Here is a 22,780-nt window from a genome sequence, read left to right as displayed (position 1 = left end):
TTTTTTGTTGTAAGGTTGCTGACCAAACATTTTTTGACCGCAGCTTCTTTGGATCCAATATGGCGGGAGATTCAGTTCACGCGGTTTACCGAAGTCCTCTTACAAGTCGCTATGCTAGTCCTGAAATGGCGTTTAATTTTTCCGAGGACAAGAAATTTTCTACTTGGAGAAAGTTATGGTTATTTCTAGCGAAATCTGAAAAGGTAAAATTGAATTCTTCCTACGCCCTCTCTGTTGAGTGGAGGTCGAACACAAAGGGTCGAACCCTTTAATTTTGGTTCGACGATTATCGGATTAAGCTTATTTTGAAGGTGTACTAAATCGAATTTCGTTGGGGTTAATGAATTTTAAATTCCTCTAGATGCTGGGTTTGGATATCTCAGATGAACAAATTCAAGAAATGGAAGCTAATTTGACGAACATCGACTATAATTTAGCCGCTGCTGAGGAGAAGAAACGAAGACATGATGTCATGGCGCACGTGCACACGTTTGGCGCGTGCTGTCCCAAGGCGGCTTCTATCATCCACCTGGGGGCTACCTCTTGTTATGTTGGTGATAATACCGTAAGTAAACTTCAAGAAGATTGCTTGGAAAGATTTCCACACAGCCTTGTATACAGCTGTTTTGACAAAGGTTGTCCAAAAAAGCGTAAAAGCGTACGCGACAATCCCGAAAGGTATTCTGGGAAATAACCCAATTAATTTCAATAAAAGCTCAGAATAGACCTATTCGGCTAACGCAGTGTTGTACCCAATTCAAATCCTTTGGGCATATCAATGCTACATTACAATGCAAATGCAATAAACAAAGAATCTTAACCCCGGGGAATCTGAATTGGGTAAGCCGAATAGCCATCTCAAGTGTTTGCTGTACGGTCCAGGCATTATGGATTCTGAGCTTTCATGGAAATTTATTCGGTTATTTGCCAGACTACCTTTTGGCATAATGCCATTTGTCGCATATGCTTTTACACTTTTTTGGACAACCTTTGTCAAACCAGCTGTGTATACTAATACGGTATACGTGCACATGCAACACTGTCATACTAAACCTTTTCCAAAAATGGCAAGCTTGAATTGAGTTAGAAAAGGAAACATACATACTTAGTGTATGGGGCTATGCCCTGGGGGGGGGGGGGGGGGTACTCCCTTATATGAGCTATATAAGTATGTGCGGCTCCAAAGGGTATGGTTTTTCAGCCACTTTGGTCATAAATAGGGTATCGATTTTAGCCATTTTGCCGCCATTTTGGTAATAAATAGGGCATCAATGTGTACGTGCCGCAACGGCTTGTCATGCGCCCCGGTTACGTGCTGGACTCCAGGGTTTTTTTAACTGAAGTTGACCAGACACTATCAGGTCATAAATAGGGTATCAAATTTTTGGTCACGTCATAAATAGGGTAGGGAAAATCGCAGATTTTGGTCATAAATAGGGTAAGGGTTTTGGGAAGCGGGCCACACACCCCTATTCATTTTTTTTGGGAGTAGGGGACAAATTCCTTGGACTTGTTGCAGGAATAAGTCGAGGGGACTTAAGTTCCATTGTGTGAACTAGCCATTTTAAAAAATCTATTGGTCCCCTTGACTTGTCCCTCAAAAAACTGGTTTGTCCCCTCAAACTTATGCTTGTCCCTTCATGCGACCAGACCCCTCTGGTAACACTAAAAGGCATTTGTCCCAGGAAGTTGTCCCCTCATGTTGCACCAACCTTTACTATCCCTCAGAAACAACCAACAAAAATTAGTATAGCTAGAGTTTTAGCCAAATATTACCTTCTTAAATTTTTATCAGGCCATGTGAAAATGCTGCCAAGATATGACCTTTTAACCTTAGTGATAATTCAGAGCTGAAAATAAGGACCATGGACCAGGGGATTTCCCCAGTAATTATACATATTATTTCCAGCTAATTTGACAGAAACACAATGCATTGATGCCACAACAGGAAAAAACCCTGGCCAGCTATTTTTGAAGGTTTCAGCCTTAACCCTTTTGCTGCAAGCCATTTTTTCACCCCTGTGCGGACCAGACTTGTTGCGATAATCTTCATCACTTTCGCCATCAAATTCATTGCCAAAAATGTCTTCCTCGTCAGCAGAATCGTTCCAAAGCCACTCTAGAACATCGTCAGCTGTGTATCCACACATTGCTAGTAAGTTTCAAGCGAAAAAAGGATGAAGTAATCACACAATTCACCCAAAAACCACTCATGGAAAATCCAAGATGGCGGATAATTTGCAGTTGACAAGAAAAACAAATCTTGTAGGTTTTCTTGCCATGTATCTGTCACCAAATGTATGAGTCTTTACCAGGCCCTCATAAGTTTATTTATATGTGGTTTGATTGTTTTTACTATGTGCGGTATTATTCATACAAGCACTGTAACTCAGGACGTACTGAGTACGTCCTCATAGCATATGAGTAATCTGATACAGGACGTACTTAGTACATCCTTGTAGCAGTGAAAGGGTTAAGGGAATCTTGGCATCTTATATGGAATGCTCTGGCAGATTAACTTGTTGTTGTAACATTTTTTGTGAAAGACATGCCTTCATGAGGCTCAAATCCTAACTGCTGGTATGAGCCTCAGGAATATCAGAATTTATCAAAGAAGTGGTCTGGGTAGTGATGAAAAATTTTTTGTCACAGTTAATGGATCAGTGGCTTTACTACTAGGGTATGCTGAGCCACAGTGCCAGTGGCATAAAAAATCCTGTGTACCATTTCTAACCTAAAATGAATGAACTTGCTTACAGGACTGCAGTGAAGTCATGTTGTATATTGGATGGAAAAGTAACAGGGTGATGGAAATATAGCCTCAACTTTTCCCTTGAGTATTGTAAATTGCAGGATTTTTCTGTGGAGTATGATGGCAGTAATAATATAATGTACTATAAAGATGAAGAGTTCACTGAATTCCACTTTAAAGAGTAGTCTCTTGTTTCTTAGACTTTAGAATCATTCACCTATCAGTTGATCTGTCTTTTCAATGCCACCCTGGGGCATTTGACTGTTGAATGTTTGATCAATGCCGGGATAAAAGGAGAGGATTTGACCTCATTTAACCCACTTTTGGACCCGGGTGGGTCCAAATCCCATATCTACCCAGGGTCCTCTTCGTATAGGCCTCTCCTTTTACTTGGTCTCTAACGTTATAAAAGTTGATATTAACTTCACTGCCATCTTTCTTTCTAACTTTTCATAGGACCTGATAGTTATAAAGGATGCTTTTGACATTCTACTCCCAAAGGTGGGCATGGCATGATTCGTACTTAATGTGTTTAAGGTTATTACAAACCTTCACAGGTGTGCCTCAGAAAAAAAAAATTGTATACCTGCCTCTTTTATAGAAACCCTAGAAAACCATATATCACTGTGAAGATAATAAACTATAGAATCCAAAAATAATGCTATTGTTTTTGCACATTTAAGATTACATTATTTTTTTCTGTTTTTTGTTTTGGGAATTGCAAAATTAAGAAATGAACTTTAATTTGCATAAAATGGTATTTTTCATCAAAGTGGCCTTGCAATCCTTTGGAATACCCTTAAGAAAATAAATTTGTATGCTCTTGGTAAACATTTGATGGTACATGTACATGATTACATACTTACACTGTACATGTGTTAAATAATCTCTTCTGGTTACAGGATTGGTTTTTGTCAAATGAAACAGACGCACACGTTCAATCTAGATACACCTAAAAGAACATGACTTGAAAAACCATGATTATTGTGTAATAGAATGTTTGCCCCATAAACCTAGTTTAATGACCTTAGTTCCCATGTGTCCCCTGTAGCTCAGTGGTAGAACATCTGAACTACATGTAGTTATTGGAAGGTCTAAGGCCTGGTTGAGACGCCGTACTTCACACGAGCCAAATTGAATTCAATGAATTAAGTTCATGTGAAGTACAGCATCTGAATCAATTCAGAACGGCTGATCTAAATCAGATTGGCTCAGCCATTTTTCCTGCCTGGCTCAGCCGGGAATAACGGCTGTGGATCGGCTTTGATTCAGACGCCGTACTTCACATGAGCCAAATCAAATGCATAAATTATTAAAAATCTGCAATTTTCTTCAGTCATAATATGCTTCAGTGTATTAATTTCAGCTGAATTAAGTTCGGCGTCTGAATCAATTCAGCCGGGATTAATAATTTGGGTCGGTCTCAATTCGAATTCGATTCGGCTCATGTGAAGTCCGACATACTGAGTATGAACCAGGCCTAAGGTTCGACTTCTGTTGGGAGAACTTGGATTTCTTTTTTCCAAGTATGCCTGACTACTCTGCTACTTGACACTGAAAGTGATTTATCATAGTCATGGTTTCCATCTTTATAAGATTAGTTTGTTATTAATAATAGTCTCAGTACCCTGACTGTTTGTTTTTATTAATTTTAAAGCTTGCAAGATGCATAGAAAGGCTGTCACGGTTTGCAGAAAAGTACAAGTCAATTCCCACCCTTGGCTATACACATTTTCAGTGAGTTTTGTTATGAGTTAGAAAGAGGAATATTTTTTCTATCCCCTACTCATCTTTTTACATGCATTGTTGAGAGATCAGATTATGAATCATATTACAATGTAGATATAGCTTTTTAATTCTTAATGCTTATAAATCCTGGAATCAGTAAACCCTAGAGAAAATGTGTTTCACAACCTTCCACAGAGTAAAGTTTTTTTAGAATAGTGATTATTAGACTATGCAGACGGGCTGGTGACAATTATAAATAATTATCCCATGTGGAAGGTGTACTGAAAGACTGCAAAAATCAAACAAAACAACAACAAAAACAAACAAACAAAAGTGGCACCTTAAATTTATTTTGAAACTTTATGGTATTAAAATTTTAACTTTTAATACCTGAATTGTCAGGGCAAACAGAAACTGTGTTCTTGCATGATTGTAATAAATAGTACACTGTAATGTACATTGTACAGGCCAATCCCCATTAATTACTACCTGTCCATTTTAAACTGAATTCAAAAGACAACATTTTCTTTTAACCCCGAAAGTGTTGCTGTTCAAGTGAGTAACATACATACATATTTTGAGGGTTAAGGTGGCTCTCCATTAGAACCAAACTGGTTCTTTTTAAGGGCTGAAATGGACCCAAGGGCTAAACTGAGTCCCAGTTTGAGCCAAGATGGTTTTTGGTTGGGTTGTGTTGCCCCTAATTGTGTCCAAAAGGCAACACCAAGAGTTGATTCAGCCCTTTGGACATCAGGGCTGAATAGGCCCTTTGTAGACATTGGCAGCTGTTGAGGGCGGAAGATCTCTTCAATTTACAGTGTAATTGACAATTTTTTGTCATCATAAAAAACGGGCGGATAAGCGACACATTTTTACCCCAAAATTGACTTCAAAATCGGAGATGTCCACTGTTCATGTATGTACTAGATTTCCACAAACCACCACTTGAACACAAATTTAAACTCCACTTTAGCTAGGCAAAGACAAATACTACTTGAAAATGTAGGAGAGTAAAAACTGGTGCAAAAGTTCCATAGGGAAAGCTGTATTGGTTCCAAGTGCATACAGATGTAAATATACCATTCGGGTACACTTTCAGAGCTAAATTTGCTAAGATCAGTTTATTGAAACTAATGATTTCAATGATCAATACCTACATGTATGTAGTTTTGATTATGTCTGCTCAACATCAATATTGCTTTCTCTTCACTTGACTTTTTTTCATCTGTTTGCTGTTTTTTTTTTTTTTTGTTTTTTTTGTTTTGTTTAAAAAAAAGGGTTTTGAGATTCTAAACTTGGGGTTAGGAGTGATGCTAATCTGTGATTGTGGCTTAAAATACCATACCACACTATACCATAACTTTGATTTAGATGCGCATTTTTAAAAAATACGATTCTAGTGCTAATAAAAGTATGGCTAATACAGTAACTATATATACATGTACAAATAAAGTCAAACCTGTATTAACCCTTTAATCCCTAAGGCCCGGTTCAGACGCCAAACTTTTCATGAGCCGAACCTAATGCATAAATTATTATAACGTATTTCAAATAAAAAAATAAAAAGAAACGCTAACATTTCGATTCGTTTTGCTTCAAGTAAATTAAGTTCGGCGTCTGAATCAAAAGGCGGGATTTCCGTGATGTGGGCTCATGAAAAGTTCGGCGTCTGAACTGGGCCTAAGAGTGCCAATTGGCACATAATGCCGTAACTCTGTCAATATTTGACTGAATTCAATGAATTTTTGACACCAAGATGGTGTTGTGAAGATCTACTCAATAAAAGGATAAAATCTTAACCCCTTCCCATATGTGATATGATTGACCACCCCCATAACTTTTCAAGTTTTTCCCCCTAGAAGTAGTGGGTCTTAAGACATCTCTCGCATTAATGAAGATGTTGAGAACTGCAAAATAAACTATATATTTGGGATATACCTAATATTCACAAGGGTTGGGATGTTTTTGAACTTTTAAATTTTTACAGTTTAAGACCATTAAGGACATAGAGTTTATAGCCCTGGATCTGGAGAAAATGTCGTTTTGCCTTAGGGGTTAAAGGGCGGTCACCCTTGGGGTATGGCTGTTACTGCTTAATACTGGTTGCACAGAGTACACGCCAAACACAATTTAAGTGACATTTTATATCACGTTTGATCACTACGGTTTTACACAAAATCTCTCACAAAATCTTTTGCCTGTAACTGTAACAATAATGATAGTGGTATGACAATGTAGAACATAGTATAGAAACGGACTAATAAAATACTAATGCCAAGATCCTAGAAATTAAATTATTTGGCAGACCATTTGTTATTATACTTGAGTACCCTGCAAGCAGAGGGTCTCTTCGATCTTCCTAGAAAAATCATCTTCCCGATTTTTCTAGGAAGATCGAAGGAATTGCAGGGTAATATGGTAGAGCGGTTTCCAATTGAGTGTCGTAAAACCAAAACCAAAGTAATGTCTTTGACCAATCGCAACAGATGTAAACAACACAACGAGGCAAGCAGAATTCGAAGCAAATACATGTAGCCGGCGCCAAGCGCGGGAAAACGTGTGCGGCGATGTGCGGCGCAAACACGATTGGTTTTTGTTTGCATTCCCATTGGTTGAGAAAGTGGCGCGAGTTTTGTTAACCAATCACAGAGCGTAGTGATACAAGACCAAAGCAAACGCGAAATTACTTTCGACACTCAATTGAAAACCGCTCTAATCGCGACCGCTTAATAGAGGTCAAAATTACAATGATTAAGAGAAGTAATTTTCGGGACTTTAACAACTGCCTGCTTAATAGAGGGTGACCGCCTGATGCAGGTTCGACTGTATTAATAACACGAACACCAACAATACTCATACAGTCTATTAAACAATAAAAATGTCATCCTTGTTTCCAGTTGTTTGGGCGACTCAACGGCTTACGTATCGGTGTTTAAGGTATTTTGTTTTGAACTACAGACCTGCTCAACTTACGACAGTGGGAAAGAGAGCCTGCCTTTGGCTGTCGGATCTACTCATGGATCTTAGAAATCTGATCAGGGCACGAAATGATTTAAGATTCCGAGGCGTCAAGGGCACTACAGGCACCCAGGCCAGTTTCCTCAGTCTCTTTGATGGGGACCATGAACAGGTAAACACACTGACATGTAATGCCGAATAAAAGCCCACTGACTCAATCAAAGCTCATACATGTACAGTTCGTCAGGGCCATAACCTAGTACAATGTATCTCATCCAGAGGGCCGGGAGGGGTGGCAGTATTCCATCTATCTTAAGAAAGAAAAATATATGTCTGCAGTGAAACTATACAATAAACCTAAAGACCTAACGTCACAACATTATTACCCTCGGCAAAAAGCTGCTTTCATGTCTTTCAGTTCCTGAGAGCGGCAGTGACTTAAGAGCATGACCGCGCCTTAAATTATAAGCATGAAATAAAAAGCATAGGATGGCTGGGATCTTTTCGAATAACATTGAGTTCTTCTCGTCTTTTAGCGAGAGAGGGTAAATGATCTACAGCGAGTCCGATAATCTTAAGGCTACGTTTCTGGGTACGTTCTAGTTCCTTCTCCAGATTCTCATGCTGAACTAGATATAACCCAGAGCTAAATCTCTTTCTCGATAGGCCATTTGGCTTGATGAACCTGACTTTATCGTACATCTGGTTGAAGTGACTGTATCTTTGGTCTTTAAAACTGTTCTTATTCCTCATCGTTGTTTCTCTAAGTTAATAGGTTTTAATATAGCGATAAATTATTTCCTTTCTTGTTCTAGGTGGAAAAGCTGGACCAGCTAGTGACTGAAATGGCTGGTTTTAACAGTCATTACATCGTCACAGGGCAAACATACAGTCGGAAGGTCGACTTGGACTGTCTGTCAGCTCTTGGCAGTTTAGGAGCATCAGTTCACAAGGTATTCACAGTGTATAGAATAGACCTTCTTAAGGCGCCGGCCATAGGTAGACTACGAGTAATCCCTTATTTTTTCTTAGGGATAGTAAAGCGAGCGGAACACGCGAGTCGAGTGAAAACTGCCTCCCGCGAGAGAGAGGCGATGCGCGTCACCCCGCGTGTCACACTTCGTGCATCGCGTCTCCTCAGAATAAACCCTGGTCCCCCACTAAAAGAGAAAGGTTAACTTAACAAAATTATTTATTTTTGTTCTCTCTTTTTTAGATTTGTACAGATATCAGGCTTTTAGCCAATCAAAAAGAAATCGAAGAACCCTTTGAGAAAGATCAAATCGGTAAGTTCAAGGGACTATACTATCAAACGATGGAAAGAATTTAACCATTATCGTCACTCAACCAAACTACGGTAAAGAAAATTGATCAAAGGGAAACTTTGGTACTTCCTCGGTGAGGGAGTGAAAATCGAAACTGTGGACGTATCAACCGAGTTGATGTGTTAAATTGGTCACCGTAAGATGATTCATGAGCTGTCGTTTCCAGTGCTGGTCTTTTGTCAGAGCGAAGCCCGGATTGGATTGTTTTGACAGAGAGTTAATTAGAGCGGTTTCCAATTGAGTGTCGTAAAACCAAAACCAAAGTAATTACTCTGGCCAATCGCAACAGACGCAAACAACACAACGAGCTAATCAGAATTCAAAGCAAATACATGTAACTGGCGCCAATTGCGGGAAAACGCGTGCGGCGGAAACACGGTTGGTTTTGGTTTGGATTCCCATTGGTTGAGAAAGTGGCGCGAGTTTTGTTAACCAATCACAGAGCATAGTAATACAAAGCCAAAGCAAACGCGAAATTACTTTCGACCCAACCTCGTTCCCAGGGTGAGAGACCCTGGGAACGAGGTTGCTTTCGACACTCAATTGAAAACCGCTCTATGCAAACAAACTCGAACAGAACAAACAGAAAGGGGCAACCAGTGCAAAGTGTGGGAAAACACTAATACAACTGTTGCTAAGGGCTGATAAATTTACGATTGGTCAGTCAAGTACGGGAAATGCTTGTAAGCCAAGTTCTGGCTTTGCTTTGATTTGTTAAAACATAACGTACACCTTTTTTCTTAAACCAGCAAATGAAGTTAACGAAACGTGAGAGCTGCTAAAAGTTGTTCAACATTCACACAAAAAATGTTCCCGTATTGCACAAATTTGCCATTGACGAAGCATCAAATACGTGTAACATAGACAAGTTTTTCTCTAGTTTTTTACAAGAGTTTGCAAAGAAAATGTGTCAAGCATTTCTTTTGTTGACAATTGGTCTTGCTTGGAAGATTTAATCAGAAAAAAGATTGTCACTTCATTAGAGAAACTGTATTGTGTGCCGACTGGACAACTAATCATTATACAGGAAAACTTGTTTATTCTTTAACTGGAACAAATTGAACTTAAGAAGAAAATCTTGCCCGTGGAAAAAAAGGAAAAAAGAAGACCCTTGCGTTTCGAGGGTTAACAAGAAATTTTTGAGGATTTGCTTGACGTTGCTGACAATTTTATTTGTTCAGTTTGCACTGTTTTCTAACCATTATTATACATAGACCAGGTTCCCTAGATTGGACGTTTTTCTTCAACGTGGAAACTTTCTCAAACATTGTCACTAAATCATCCTGAATCTTGCAAGACCGACATCTTTTGCCGTATACACGAACTAAAACTGCGTACAGAACGCTTTAGTCATAATTTCATTTATTTTCAAAGGCTCAAGTGCAATGCCCTACAAACGGAATCCAATGCGAAGTGAAAGATGTTGCAGCCTTGCACGTCACTTAATGGTTCTCATAGGGGATGCACAGCAAACTGCAGCGACACAGTGGCTGGAGAGAACACTGGATGACAGCGCTAACAGGTGAATTTACTGTACCGTAAAAGATGGAGACTGCCATGCCGGTATATTTAGCCATAATTATTAACTTACGAAAATCCTAAAAACGCCCATACAAACGCACAGAAAAATTCCAAAATCTTCCAACCCAGCATACATAATGTTTTTAGCAGAGAGACGAATTTCGCTAAAAAAAGGTTTTCTATGTGCCTGTTGGCTGTGTTAGTTTCGCAAGGTATTGTTGCCCCCGCAGGGTTTTGGCCCAGAGGCCAAAACTCGAGGAGGCACCCTAGGATTCCCCGCGTGTATACATATAAGGAATTTCAAAATGTAAGAAAGTAAGTACTGTAACTAAATTTGTTAGTATGCGAAAAAAATCTCGATTTGATCAAACTAGGCGCGCACGGTCGTCTCGGGTAATATTTCAGCAAGCGCGCAGGGTGCTGTCGGGTAGCTGTCATTCGAGCAGCGTTTGACGGTCTTGCGAGCAAGAGTTTGCGTTTCGTCGTCCTCTAGCAGCATTTCGAGTTCTTTCTAGCAGTTTCAAGGAATTGCAACCACGAGTTCGCATTTCGCCATCATTTAGCAGCGTGTCAAGGTCTTGCAACCACGAAGTCACGTTTCGCCATCTTCTGCATCTTTAGCAGCCTTTCCAACCACGAGTTCACGAGTGATTTATTTGAATTCAAAGGCATTTAAGAGCACTGAATAGAATCGCATTTCAACTATCGCGTTTTGTCATCTTCTTGCAGTGTGTCAAGGTCTTGCAACCACGACTTCACACCTTTCGCCATCTTTAGCAGCCTTTCAAACCACGAGTTCACATCTTCGAGCAGCAATTGAAATAGATTTATATTGCCTGATTTATACGTAAATATACTGCAGATGATTATATTTTGATAGATTTATACAGTGTTGCAAGTTTAGTTATTGTTGTTGTTATGGTTATTATAGTCATTTTTCCCAACAATTACTCAAATTTTTAACGTACAATACATTCCTGTTACACGGAATATTAACTTTACAATTGAAATACATTTATATCAACTGATTTATGGATTATATATTGTAGGTAATTATACATACAATACGTTGCTGTTTCACAAAACAAAACTGTATGACTGTGATAAATTTCAATGTCATATTTACAGATAAATATGCTAACCAGTTACATGGATGTTAACTTAAATAAATATTCAAACGTTTCTTTTTTAAAATTTGTATGCACAGTATTTATATCCAGTAAAAACCATATACAGGTGTTAAACAGATCTTTAAAAGCGGGGGCAGCTCTAGTGAAAACTATTACTAGTGGTAAAATGTACAGGCGCCATCTTTATCCGTAAGGTGATTTGTGAAACTCGAAACGAGAGCGTCCAGACGAGAACGATAGTTGAAAACCATTGGAACTCTCTCTTGCTCCTGTTGGTTGAAGCTCTATTCGAATGTCGTCCGTGTTGATTTAGCGGACGAATTTTAGAAGGGATGTGATCACGTCTGGATTTAAAACCCTCGCTCTCGATTTTCGTGAAACTGAATCTCACGCGCTGTTGGCGATTAGTTGTCCATTGTTATCTTTTTAACCATTGTGAAGGCCAAATAAAGAAAACAAACAGGGAACAAATACTATACACAAATATCAATTGATAATTCGGGCACGAGCACTTCGTCTGAACGAGAGTGAGCATCATTGGTCTCAGACCAATGATGCTCAAACAATTAGAGGAACACAAAGTATGGCAATGGTTAAGGGTTGCCACGGTCAGGTAAAAGTCGGAATTTTGGATCAAGTCAAGGAAATTGTAAATTCTGCCTCAGAGTCAGTGAACAGTAAGGGAATTTTATTGTTGGCTAACCATAAGGTTTGCAAAGGAGTTTTCATGTTGCCAAAGGCTATGTCGTTTCGAAAGCTATTTATGAAAGAAAAACTGAAATCTAGGGCTTCTCTCCTGGTTTTATTGTCAATGGATTTGTGAATAGTCAGGGAATTTTTTTTTGTATTCCGATGAGTGGTATGCAGGCTTGTGGCAAATCTCAGAGAGCTTTTACGTGCCCAATATAACTCCTTATACCGCCATTTAGCCTTAAAAGTTGTAGTATCAGTTGAGAAAACAGAGTCACTTTGTTTTCTTTTAATTGGTGACTTTTTTGACTTGATTTTTTTTAAAGTAAGGTTATTATTTGATAATCATTATCTTGCAGGAGAATAAGTCTTGCCGAAGCGTTCCTCACCGCAGATATCTTACTCAGCACTTTGCAGAATGTTTCGGAAGGTCTAGTGGTTTACCCTAAGGTAAGAATGAAAGTAGGAGGAGCAGGGATGGCGCAGTGGGGAGAGCACTAATACGGGTGAGATGATTCTTGAATTCGGCGTCATATGTGGGTTGAGTTTGTTGTTGGTTCTCGGCCTCTCTCCGGGAGGTTTATCTCAGTGTTCTCCGGTTTTCCCCTTCCCTCAAAAACCAACATTTCCAAATTCCACAAATTCGATACGGAATCTTGGGGCCACCGGTTTGTCAGGTTGCAATGACCAATAGTTCAATATGGCACAAGATTCAATTAAGAGCTCAGTATGAGCCTTCCTTTTCCACCCTTCCAACTAATGGAACTTTTTCCCTTGTACTTTAAGGGTCCAGTTAATATCTTACAGTAGCCAGTGTAGCGAGAACTGCAAATTAAGCTATAGTTTGGGCGTGTACAAGAGATATGACATTTTTAAATCTTGTGGCCACCGGTTTGTCAGGTTGCAATGACCAATAGTTCAATATGGCACAAGATTCAATTAAGAGCTCAGTATGAGCCTTCCTTTTTCACCCTTCCAACTAATGGAACTTTTTCCCTTGTACTTTAAGGGTCCAGTTAATATCTTACAGTAGCCAGTGTAACGAGAGCTGCAAATTAAGCTATAGTTTGGGCGTGTACAAGAGATATGACATTTTTAAATCTTTTTTTCCCTTTAGTTTTGGCCACTTCTCAGTCTAATCTGTGATCTCCTCTGTCTCTGTTGGTGTGATTAATTTCATATCACATGTGGTCTCCAGTTCAGAGTTACCAATTTAGAAACATACAGCATTTTTCTTGGGGCTAAAGGGGTTTACGTTCAACATTTCCTTCAACATCGATAAACAAAGTCGATTTATTGCTCCATTTGGTAAGTCCAGTGAAATGTAATGCAAGGCGTACAATGCAAAAACTGGGAAAAATCACAACAAATCAGACCAAAAACCACACAGACAACACGAAATATACTTTGCTTTAAGACGTGAATGGTGCAAAAGTCAAACTGAGTGGGGATTCGATTTTTAGTTGTAACGTACTTTAAATTGCATTTGACGCTTCTAAACTGCGGCCCTAGCCCTAGCCCTAACTCTTCCTTTTTGTTTGATTGGTAGGTTATTGACCGCCACATTCGTCAAGAGTTACCGTTCATGGCTTCTGAAAACATCATCATGGCGATGGTGAAAGCTGGTGGCAACAGACAGGTACATTACTGTATCCAAACCCCTTGGAGGGAGGGGTACTCCGCTGAATTTTGCTGGGGGCGAGCTGAGGGTGTAAATTGTACCTTGCTGACGCTTCACTGTCCGTCGATAGTTGACGATGAAAAGCGTCACCGAGTTTCCGTTTGAAGGTCCCAATGTACACCAATGATTTCAAGGAAGCAGTCGTGACATTAAGCTGTCCTATGAACGAGATGATTTGGCATATGTTTAGACTGTAAAACAGCCGTTTTTTTGTCAATATTTCTCTATAAATCAATAGGCACAAAGCACCGAAAGCGTGGATCCTCACGCGTACCTCACAAACGTGTGATTTTCGCGTCTCTCTCCAGTCCAACTCTCCGTTGAGAGACCGACGCAAAAATATGACTGTTTTGCAGTCTATGAATATGTAGTTCCTCTGAATCCCAACCCTACGTGTATATCAAACCAAAATACGCAATTTTCCAATTCATACCTTGGGCCAGATTCACGAAGGACTACTAATATAAGATGTATCCCATTTATTGCTTTTGTTTCTTTTTCGTTTTCTTTTCTTTTCTTTTCTTTTTTTTATCTCATTTCCAAAGGGAAATGGAGACATTTATATCGAACATGCCCAATTAGTGTATATCTACTAGTGTTCTAACACGAATGCCGTTCTCTGATTGGCTACGCTACTCGCTATCTATTCTGTGATAGATAGTGAGTAGCGGTTTTCAACAAAATGGCGGCCGCTTTGTCGCGTTTTCGAAGTGTCTGCGATGAGGATATAGATAATTTACCTGTTTAGTTTTGAACAATTAGTAGATTTATCATCTGCAATTCTGACCTATAATTAACAATTAGATAATTTGCTCTCGATTTCTATGGGTGGTAGTCGGATTCGGGCTTCGCCCTCATCAACTATCACGCGATAGAAATCTCGAGCTCATAATCTAATTGTTAATTATAGGTCAGAATTGCAGATGCCAATCTGGTTGATTGGCTTTCTGTGGCTGTGTTTATGAATGGATACCGTTAGGAAGGGTAACCTTGCTTGGGGGTAGCCATGCGATGGACTGGCACCCCATTTAGCGGGGGCAGTAGGAATACTCCTAGTTACTTTATGCCTTAGAAACGGGATGAAGCGCTTGTCGTGTGGGCAACTTGTTAGTCATGTTTCACTCCACCTCACCTTGTGTGGTGTCAATTACATCCAATAGGAGTGCCACGAGAAGATCCGTGTTCTGTCCCAGGAGTCTGGAGCGGTTGTCAAGGAGCAGGGCGGGGATAATGATTTGGTTGATAGGATCAGGAGTTGTGATTACTTTGCTCCTATTCACAGTAAGCTGGACACCATCTTGGACGCAAGCACTTTCATAGGACGTGCGCCTCAACAGGTAAGCAAGGCTCTGATCTAATCGATCTGGTTGTTCGATTGACCTTATTCGGGAATAAGAATAAGCGGAATAGCTGTTAGATTTTTCTTTTTAAATAAATTTAGGAAGACATTTCTGCAAAAGTTCGCTGACACTCGATCATTTTGTACTCCAGTAACCCAGAAAACCTGTTGTAAGGGATTTCTTGTCATCATTGCGTATATTCCTATTCCGGAATAGAGGCAATCGAATGCACTCTTAGTGTTAAAAGTTACTGTACTAGAGTAACAGCTTCCGGGTTTGTAGTGTTTGCTGCACATCCAGAACACGAGTGTTCACATCTGGACAATCACTTTGAACACAACTTCAACATTTACTGTTATTGCGCAGATAACGCTATGAGTCAGTGTAAACCCAGAGGGGAAAACATGCAACTGTGGCCAAGTGCGGGGATTCGTGCTTAACCCGTTAAGCCCCGATATCAAAATGCAAGTTCTCTTCACTGTTCGCATATATTTCTTACGGCACAAGTAAGGAGAATTTATTCAGATATCAAGGCATCTTTGCAGAGATTATTTTTTTTTTCTCTTGACCTGTTTGTTTGATCATGCTGTGATATTGTAAGGAGAATTAAGATACTGATCACGATTAGGGCTGTAAGGGTTAACTATGAATAATCGAACTGAAAGTCGCCGTTTAAAGTTCCCTTGCATAATTACCATCTTTAAAAAGCCCGGTAGAGCTTGCCAAGATCTCTTGCCATTATATAATATTTTTGTAGCAGATATACATGTATATCAGTTGTTGTAATGAACGAATAAAGAAATAAAAGAAAATGAAACAAAGTTCAAGATTCAACCAACCGTTACATTTCAGTTTCACTGCTGTCAATCACCTGCAGCGGACATCTAATAAAACAAGGCATTTGGCTCAACGTGGCAAAAATTAATGTTCGTTTCAGTGATTGGCGAATTTCGAGCCACTTTGTCGGTTTCTGTATTTTTGTGGTTAGTCCGTTGTCGCCGTAATTATGATTGACAGCAATAAAATGCAAATCGGTGGTGAAGGTCAGAATCCGTATGTTATTGAAAGGCGCAGTAATGTCTTGACTGTAACTTAGGTTCAACCGAAGAAACCGTACGCTCATTCAAATAGTATCGCACTAAAAGTAATGTTCTCTCAGTGCTTCAACCGCAGCTGAAAAAGTAATCGCTTAAAATAGTCTGTGACTAAATATTAGATAATTTATATAATGCGCAGATAATTAGTGTCAGCTGCAGTTTCCGTAAAGCGAGGTTAACTTTGTATGAGTGTGTCGCTCGTATCACAGAAAAGTGTCCGTTGTGTAGAAGAAAATAGATGAGCTTTAGATCGACACAAACACTATTGTCCTTACTAAGCGGGTGTCCGTATTGAGCGGGGTTCTACTCTATTGCATGAACTTAACCTTAAGTTTATTCTCCTGATCACGCAAGGGATGGCAGGAAGCAGGGATGGTGCAGGTTGAGAGTACTCGCCTCCCACCAATGTGGCCCGGATTCGATTCCCGGCGTCGACCGGCCATATCAGTATCGGTTGAGTTTGTTGTTGGTTCTTTTCCTTGCTCCGGGGGTTTTCCTTTGGGTTTTCTGGTTTCATCCCTCCAACTAAACCAATACTTCCAAATTCCACTGGACCCGTAACGGACGTAGCCTTTGAAAAGAGTCCTTGAGAGCTCTTTGGTGCTCCGCGGGTTTACAAATTACGTTTTACGAAGCAATCCATATTCCATCCCTATCTGAAATAATTTCTGTACAAGCCGACAAGTTTTCGATTTCACTCTTGTCCTTTAGTGCCGGTTCATTGAATTTTACTCGGTCAAACGTGATGATCGGATCACTTCCTCAGCAAGTTCTCGGAATTGTTTACTTCACTGCCAATAAGCTATTTCCGCTGAATTCAGTTTTTTTTATATTTCAAAGAATACCAAGTAAACATTTTATTTTTTCTCGAGTCTTTCATCCTTAACTTTGCGGCTTTGAACACAAAATCAGATCATTTTTATATATTAAATGTTTTATCTTCGTTTATTTGCTTTAAAATAATTTATACATACAAAAGGTCACACACGTTGGAATATTACAATTCCTTTAATTAAATTCATCCGGCTTTCCGGGAACTGATCAAGTGGATCAACAGACGATTCAAGTTCCTTTTTCGGTTTTGTTATCGCACGCTCAGTCAGTTGTGTAGGGTAATACTAAAAGCTACAAGAGAAGGACGCAAGTTAATACTAAAGGCTACAAGCGAACTATTAAGGAAACAAAACCCTTTAGTCGTTGCTGAGCTTCTTTATTTCATTGATGGCTGCAACTCCTTTCTCGCTCGAAGGCGTGTTTGCTTATATCACGGAGACATTCACCGCTGGTGTTATTCAATCCTATCAAGGCCAGGGACTCCTTGAAGATGCCCCGTTGTTACAACAACAAGATCCATTGGAGGAATTTAGAAAGTTCGATCCTGATGATGTGATTTTCCAGGAGTACGATCCGCCAGTGGACGACAACAGCAAAATGGGATGGAAGAGATCCCGGCCGCCAACATGGCGGATGTCGCTCTGGAAGGCCATGACACATGCCTTTTACATCCAGATCGTCTGCGGTGTGGCGCTGGGTTCGCTCGCTATTTTAATACTCGTTCTAGATTTCAACTCAGTTGATCTTTGCTTTGATATGCAGTCTAAAAACTGGACGGCACTTCCAAAGAGAACTCAGGCCGTTATGGTGACAGCTGCGACTACAGAAGCATACGTGGTTCAACTATGGACGTTTCTTGTTATGTTGGTGGTATTCGGCTGGCATTTGATCAAGAAACTCAACCTACTGATCCTTAATCTTCTCGGTGCGTTCTTGGATACTTGCTACAGGCTTTATCTTCAGATATACGGCATTTACAAGAGACCTTGGATGTCCTTCCCTCTCAACGGCCTCTTTGTCTTGATGTTGTTGATGAATAGTTTACTTATCGGCAGAGAAATAGCAAAGAACAGCGAGACCGAGAGGCGAAAAAGAATCAAGAAAGCCCTCAGGGTTTCTGTGATGCTTGTTGCACAGTTTGCGTTGGGAATCCCAATCACATTTGTTCTGGTGTATGTTTTGATCCCTTTGTATGGTGGAGCAACGGAGACCTACCGAGCTGTTATCGCTGGAGCGTTGCCTCTGGTAACCGCTGCTCCAAAGGTAATTGTACGTTTAGCGGCGCAAAGAATAGATTTTATTCATCCCGGGGACTCGCACGTGTTGCTAAACGTGCTGTACACTGCTTCCGCCATTGTTTTCCGTGTCATGCAAGCTGAACTAACGAATCTCCTACTCTTTATACTTCTAAGCTTCGCACACGGTGCGATAGACTTACTGGAAAGGTTAACCATCGTTGTTCGCGATTATATGTGGTACTTTATGTACAAGAAGCTTCAGTGGTGCAATGAAGAAGCTACACTGAGTGCAGATCGGTTTCGCTCCCCCAGAAGCATGCGCTTTGTAGCCGACATGAGCATTCAGATGATCTTGGGAGAATCAACAGCATTGATAGCAGCGGTCGGTTTCATCCAGTTGTACAACTTCATGTACCACGATGGTGATCCGTCTTCTAACAACTTGCATTTTGTAAAGCAGTTCTTTATTCGTGTATCTATCGCTCTGAGCATTGATTTTGTTTTCAATTCGTTCTCCTTGTGGCTGCAAATGTCCTACTTAAATGTTGCTGTGGTACGAGTTTGGCGAAAGAAGTGGCGAAAGCACTTGCTCATTGCCTTTATTTTGACTGCAGTGACGCTGTGTTATTTTACGACTCATTTGTTCGCGGTTGTAGAAGACAAAAACACTCCAAATAGCCCAAGAGCTAAGGGACGAGATTCCAGTTGCACAGGAGCGTTTTCTAAGTTTTAGTTGTCTTAAAGGGGAAGTATCATGAAAATTTGATGTCATTTCAAAACCCAAAAATGTTTGTCTGACAACAGAAACAAAAAATAATTGTCTAGTTTTCTTATAAATTATCACCCCAGTGTAATAAAACTGTCGATTAGTGCCCCTGGCCAGAGAAAGAGTAGGTCGGAATGGATTAAGAATTGAAAAATATAAGGCTAATGTTTTTCAAGTTTTCGCATTTTTGTTTCAAAATACGCTAAAACAGAGTACGAGCTGTTTCTGTCAAGAATTGGGTTGATTTCTCTACTCTCGTTGTTCTAGAATTACTTTGTAGCAAAGTGAAGGTCTTATTTCACCATTTTTAACAAAAGGGGTCAAAAACCTCATGATACTTCCCCTCTAACTTTTTTCATGAGAAAGTTCAGTCTTTCATGTCTCTTTATTTACTTGTTTACTTATTTCAAATAAATAAGTACCGTGGAACCCCTCCTTACGACCACCTCGTTATTACGACAACTTTTTTGTGCTCCAAGCAAATTGAAATTCCAGTCATTTCCTTAGTTTTACAACCTCGTTAATTCGACCACCCCGTTATCACGACGGCATTTTCACGACCCAAAGGTGGTCGTATTAACGGGCTCCCGCTGTATCTATTTATTTATATTTTTTAGGTTTTTTAATGATGACTGTTCTTCCACGTTTACGAACCCCAAACGTAAAAATATTGAGTAAAATTTAATCTCAACTTGCATGATTGATATATTACATCAAACATGAGGAAGAGTGTTTCATCAGATATCCAAACACTGAGAAGTAGGTTGAAAAAACGAGGTGCAGCCGAGTTTTTTTTTAACGACTTCGAGGTGTTTGGATATCTGATGAAACACACTTTCGAGTGTTTGATATGGCTTCTCAAATGATCAATTATTCTTGGAGAAATTCAAGGCTAAAGTTGGCAAAAGTTTATGGTAATTATGATCACATATCCAAACCACGGTCACGGTAGTGATTTTCTTTGTTTTCTCTTGATGAGTTATTAATGAGTTTGAGAAATATTACTTAAAATTCTCGTCGTAAACGGACCGTGTCTAGTAACTCTTTGAAAAGCCATTTATACCAATGGAAACCTAAAAGTAATAGTCATTAGACTGAAAGTATGTTTCCTACCTTTGACCTTTGAAGAGTGTATAAATGGATTGCAACGAAAAAATAGGGCCAATTCTTTCAAGTCCTTCCCTTGTATGTGGAAAGAATCGAGAAAAACTGATTACGGTTATCCCTTTGACGTTCTATGAGCCGTACTGAGTTTCAGTTTCAGAACAGTTCTTACCCAAAAAACGTAACAATCTTCCTTGGCATAAACCCTCAAAAAACCACCTAATGGCGTTCTACATTCCATCGCTTCCACACAAATTTAAATTCAGTATAAACTAGTGAAATACAGTTTTGAAGCTAAGGCTCACTTGGATTGGCCCGACCGAAGTGTACTGAACTAATACCGCCTTTTGTTATTCCTGCCAGGTTTCCAGATTCATTAAGGAAGAAGTTCAACCAGCTTTAGTTCCATTTAAATCAGTTCTAGACAGCAAGTCTTCAATCGATGTCTAGGATTTCCTTTTATGTAATTAGAAACTGAGGGCCAGTTATTTAAACAAAGTTTAACTTAGGTCGCGGCTTAAGACAATCAATGGGCCTTCAAATCTGTTTATAAGGGGTTTATTTTAAGTGGATAAATAGTTTTCTAGTCTGGGATGCAAGCCTTCTTCTCAGCAGCAGCCAATGTTTAGATATGATTGGTGGCAAAATTGAAGACGGCTTAGAACGTGGTTTTGTTAAACACCGTCTACACTATCTTTTAATAACTGACCGTGATGGTGGGAAATTCCTCTTCTAAGGGGGACTGTGTGTTAGGGTGGGACTGTAGGTACTAGAATGAAAAATTTAAATTAAAGGTTTGCCAAGAAAAGCTCCAACTTGCTAAAAACATTCTACAGCGCAAAACAACAACAACAACAACAACAACAAACAAAGCAAAACAAACAGGGATAACGTCATCACATCATTTTGAAACTCAAAGTGCAAACAATTTGTTTAGGGTTTTGTTTTTTTTGCACGTAATAATTATAGTGCAAATATGTCGTATTGTTCTGATTTTGATGACAGCAAGTTTAAGGAAATACTGGCAAATATATTCCAGCAATTTTTGTGTGAATGCATTGTTCGTCTTTGGTCTTTGCTATAGAATATTGATAAACAAGTAGACTTGAGTGCGTGACTTAGAAGCATGTAAACATGTAATAAATAACCCCATTTCTACACTGTTGTGTGCAGACTTTATCAATTACACAGGATCAACTTCTTGCCTGAACAACAACCTAGGCCCTAGGGTCTTCGAGATATTTAAAATGGCGGTACGGAGGAGACCCTAGAATACGCTGCAAAAATACTTCACTAACGTGGAGTATTTTGTGACGCGACACACTTGAGTTTTGCCTTCGCTATTTGCTTGATTCTCCGGCCGCTAGAGATAGTATCCACACAAGTCACAGGTTATAAGATTAAAGTGTTTATTTGCCTCACGATAACAAGGGTTTTGTCTCGGTCAAAGGTTCGCTCTATGGGTTAAGTAAAATCACTTTGGGCGGAAACTACAACACGATTTACAATGATCACATCATTTCCAACTGTCAATCACGGATCTTGATGCACAATCGATAACACATCGGGCCCAGTCTCCGACAGCTACACGTTCTACAGGATCAAGTATGGCTATTTCCATTTTTTTTTTCACAGAAAAAGTGTAGCGAAGGCAAAAATCACGAAGGTCACGTGACAATGCTCCACGAATTTTTTTTTAGTAGCGTGTTCCAGGGTCTTCTCCGTACCACCATTTTGGATATCGCGAAGAGCCTGAGGACGAGGTAGCCTGAATAATACCAGAGTAAAACTGGTAATTGTAGTAATGTCCATTATATACCGGCTATATCGACTAAATCAAATAAAAATTAAACAAAAAAAAAAAAGAAAAAAAAAAACGACAGCAAAAAATCAAAGGCTAGACGTAACTATCGCAACGCTAGTATTTCTAGTATTCTAGTACTTTAACCCTTTTTTGTTACATTTTTCACGGTCACTCTCCTCGAGATGAGCTTTTCGTTTTGCCAAACCCAGACAGTCACGACTTCTTTCTTCTATCTAAGGTACTGTGTGCATTGGGTTTCGCAGCGGTTGTTGTTTTGGTTTCAGACAAGCCGCTGTTGCAACAGTCGTGTTCCAGATTATGGCAACAGCTTTTCGGAAACAAAGGTATATTGCCGTATTCGAAAGGAAATGGGAGTTAGGGGACAATCCTTGACGAGGTAGGCTTTGTATAGCTGATTCTTGGTCCTCTTCACTGCGTCTTCGTCTTAGCTGTTGTGCATTGTTTTTCTTAAGTTGATCTGCGATTTGCAATCATTATGAAAATCGTCTGCTATTTTACGTAGTGGGGAATAGTAAGCGCGCATGAACGCAAAATAGAGAGGGAGTTTCTGCGTTCTGCATTCTGGCGGCTCACTGCATTCTGCGTTCGAGCGCTCTCTTCGTCCAGCGTTCGCGTACCCCCTCCATTCCACGCGAGGGCGATCTCCGTGACCGACCTTTATTCATCCTTCGGAAGGAGTATTTCTGGTGTCTGTCGAGAGTTCGCTATTACTAGGCAACCACTGAATTTACAGGCTTGAAAATGAAATCCTCGATACAGTCGTCAACACGCACGTCGCCCGTCATCTTTGC

At 39.8% G+C, this 22,780-nt stretch overlaps 2 protein-coding genes across 2 annotated transcripts; both read left to right on the top strand.

Annotated features, from left to right (window-relative positions):
* The first annotated feature begins 30 nt into the window (after window positions 1–30).
* LOC146451168 (adenylosuccinate lyase-like) lies at window positions 31–21,322 on the top strand. Its single transcript, XM_085099503.1, has 12 exons — window positions 31–203; window positions 362–565; window positions 3,209–3,253; window positions 4,410–4,489; window positions 7,439–7,610; window positions 8,254–8,391; window positions 8,655–8,724; window positions 10,138–10,285; window positions 12,464–12,554; window positions 13,654–13,743; window positions 14,946–15,122; window positions 20,528–21,322. The coding sequence occupies exons 1-12, from the start codon at window positions 60–62 to the stop codon at window positions 20,612–20,614; spliced, it is 1,446 nt and encodes a 481-aa protein (XP_084955629.1). The 5' UTR covers window positions 31–59; the 3' UTR covers window positions 20,615–21,322.
* Window positions 17,151–19,149, top strand: LOC146451169 (uncharacterized). The gene has a single exon (XM_085099502.1). It carries the CDS (start codon window positions 17,444–17,446, stop codon window positions 19,025–19,027), a length of 1,584 nt encoding a protein of 527 aa, XP_084955628.1. The 5' UTR covers window positions 17,151–17,443; the 3' UTR covers window positions 19,028–19,149.
* Window positions 21,323–22,780: the final 1,458 nt, after the last annotated feature.

The sequence above is a fragment of the Pavona decussata genome, unplaced genomic scaffold (assembly GCF_977016875.1).
Source record: "Pavona decussata unplaced genomic scaffold, jaPavDecu1.1 SCAFFOLD_395, whole genome shotgun sequence".
NCBI classification, from domain to species: domain Eukaryota; kingdom Metazoa; phylum Cnidaria; class Anthozoa; order Scleractinia; family Agariciidae; genus Pavona; species Pavona decussata.
The sequence above is the reverse complement of the archived record's forward strand: the minus strand, read 5'-3'. Positions and strand labels throughout refer to the sequence as shown.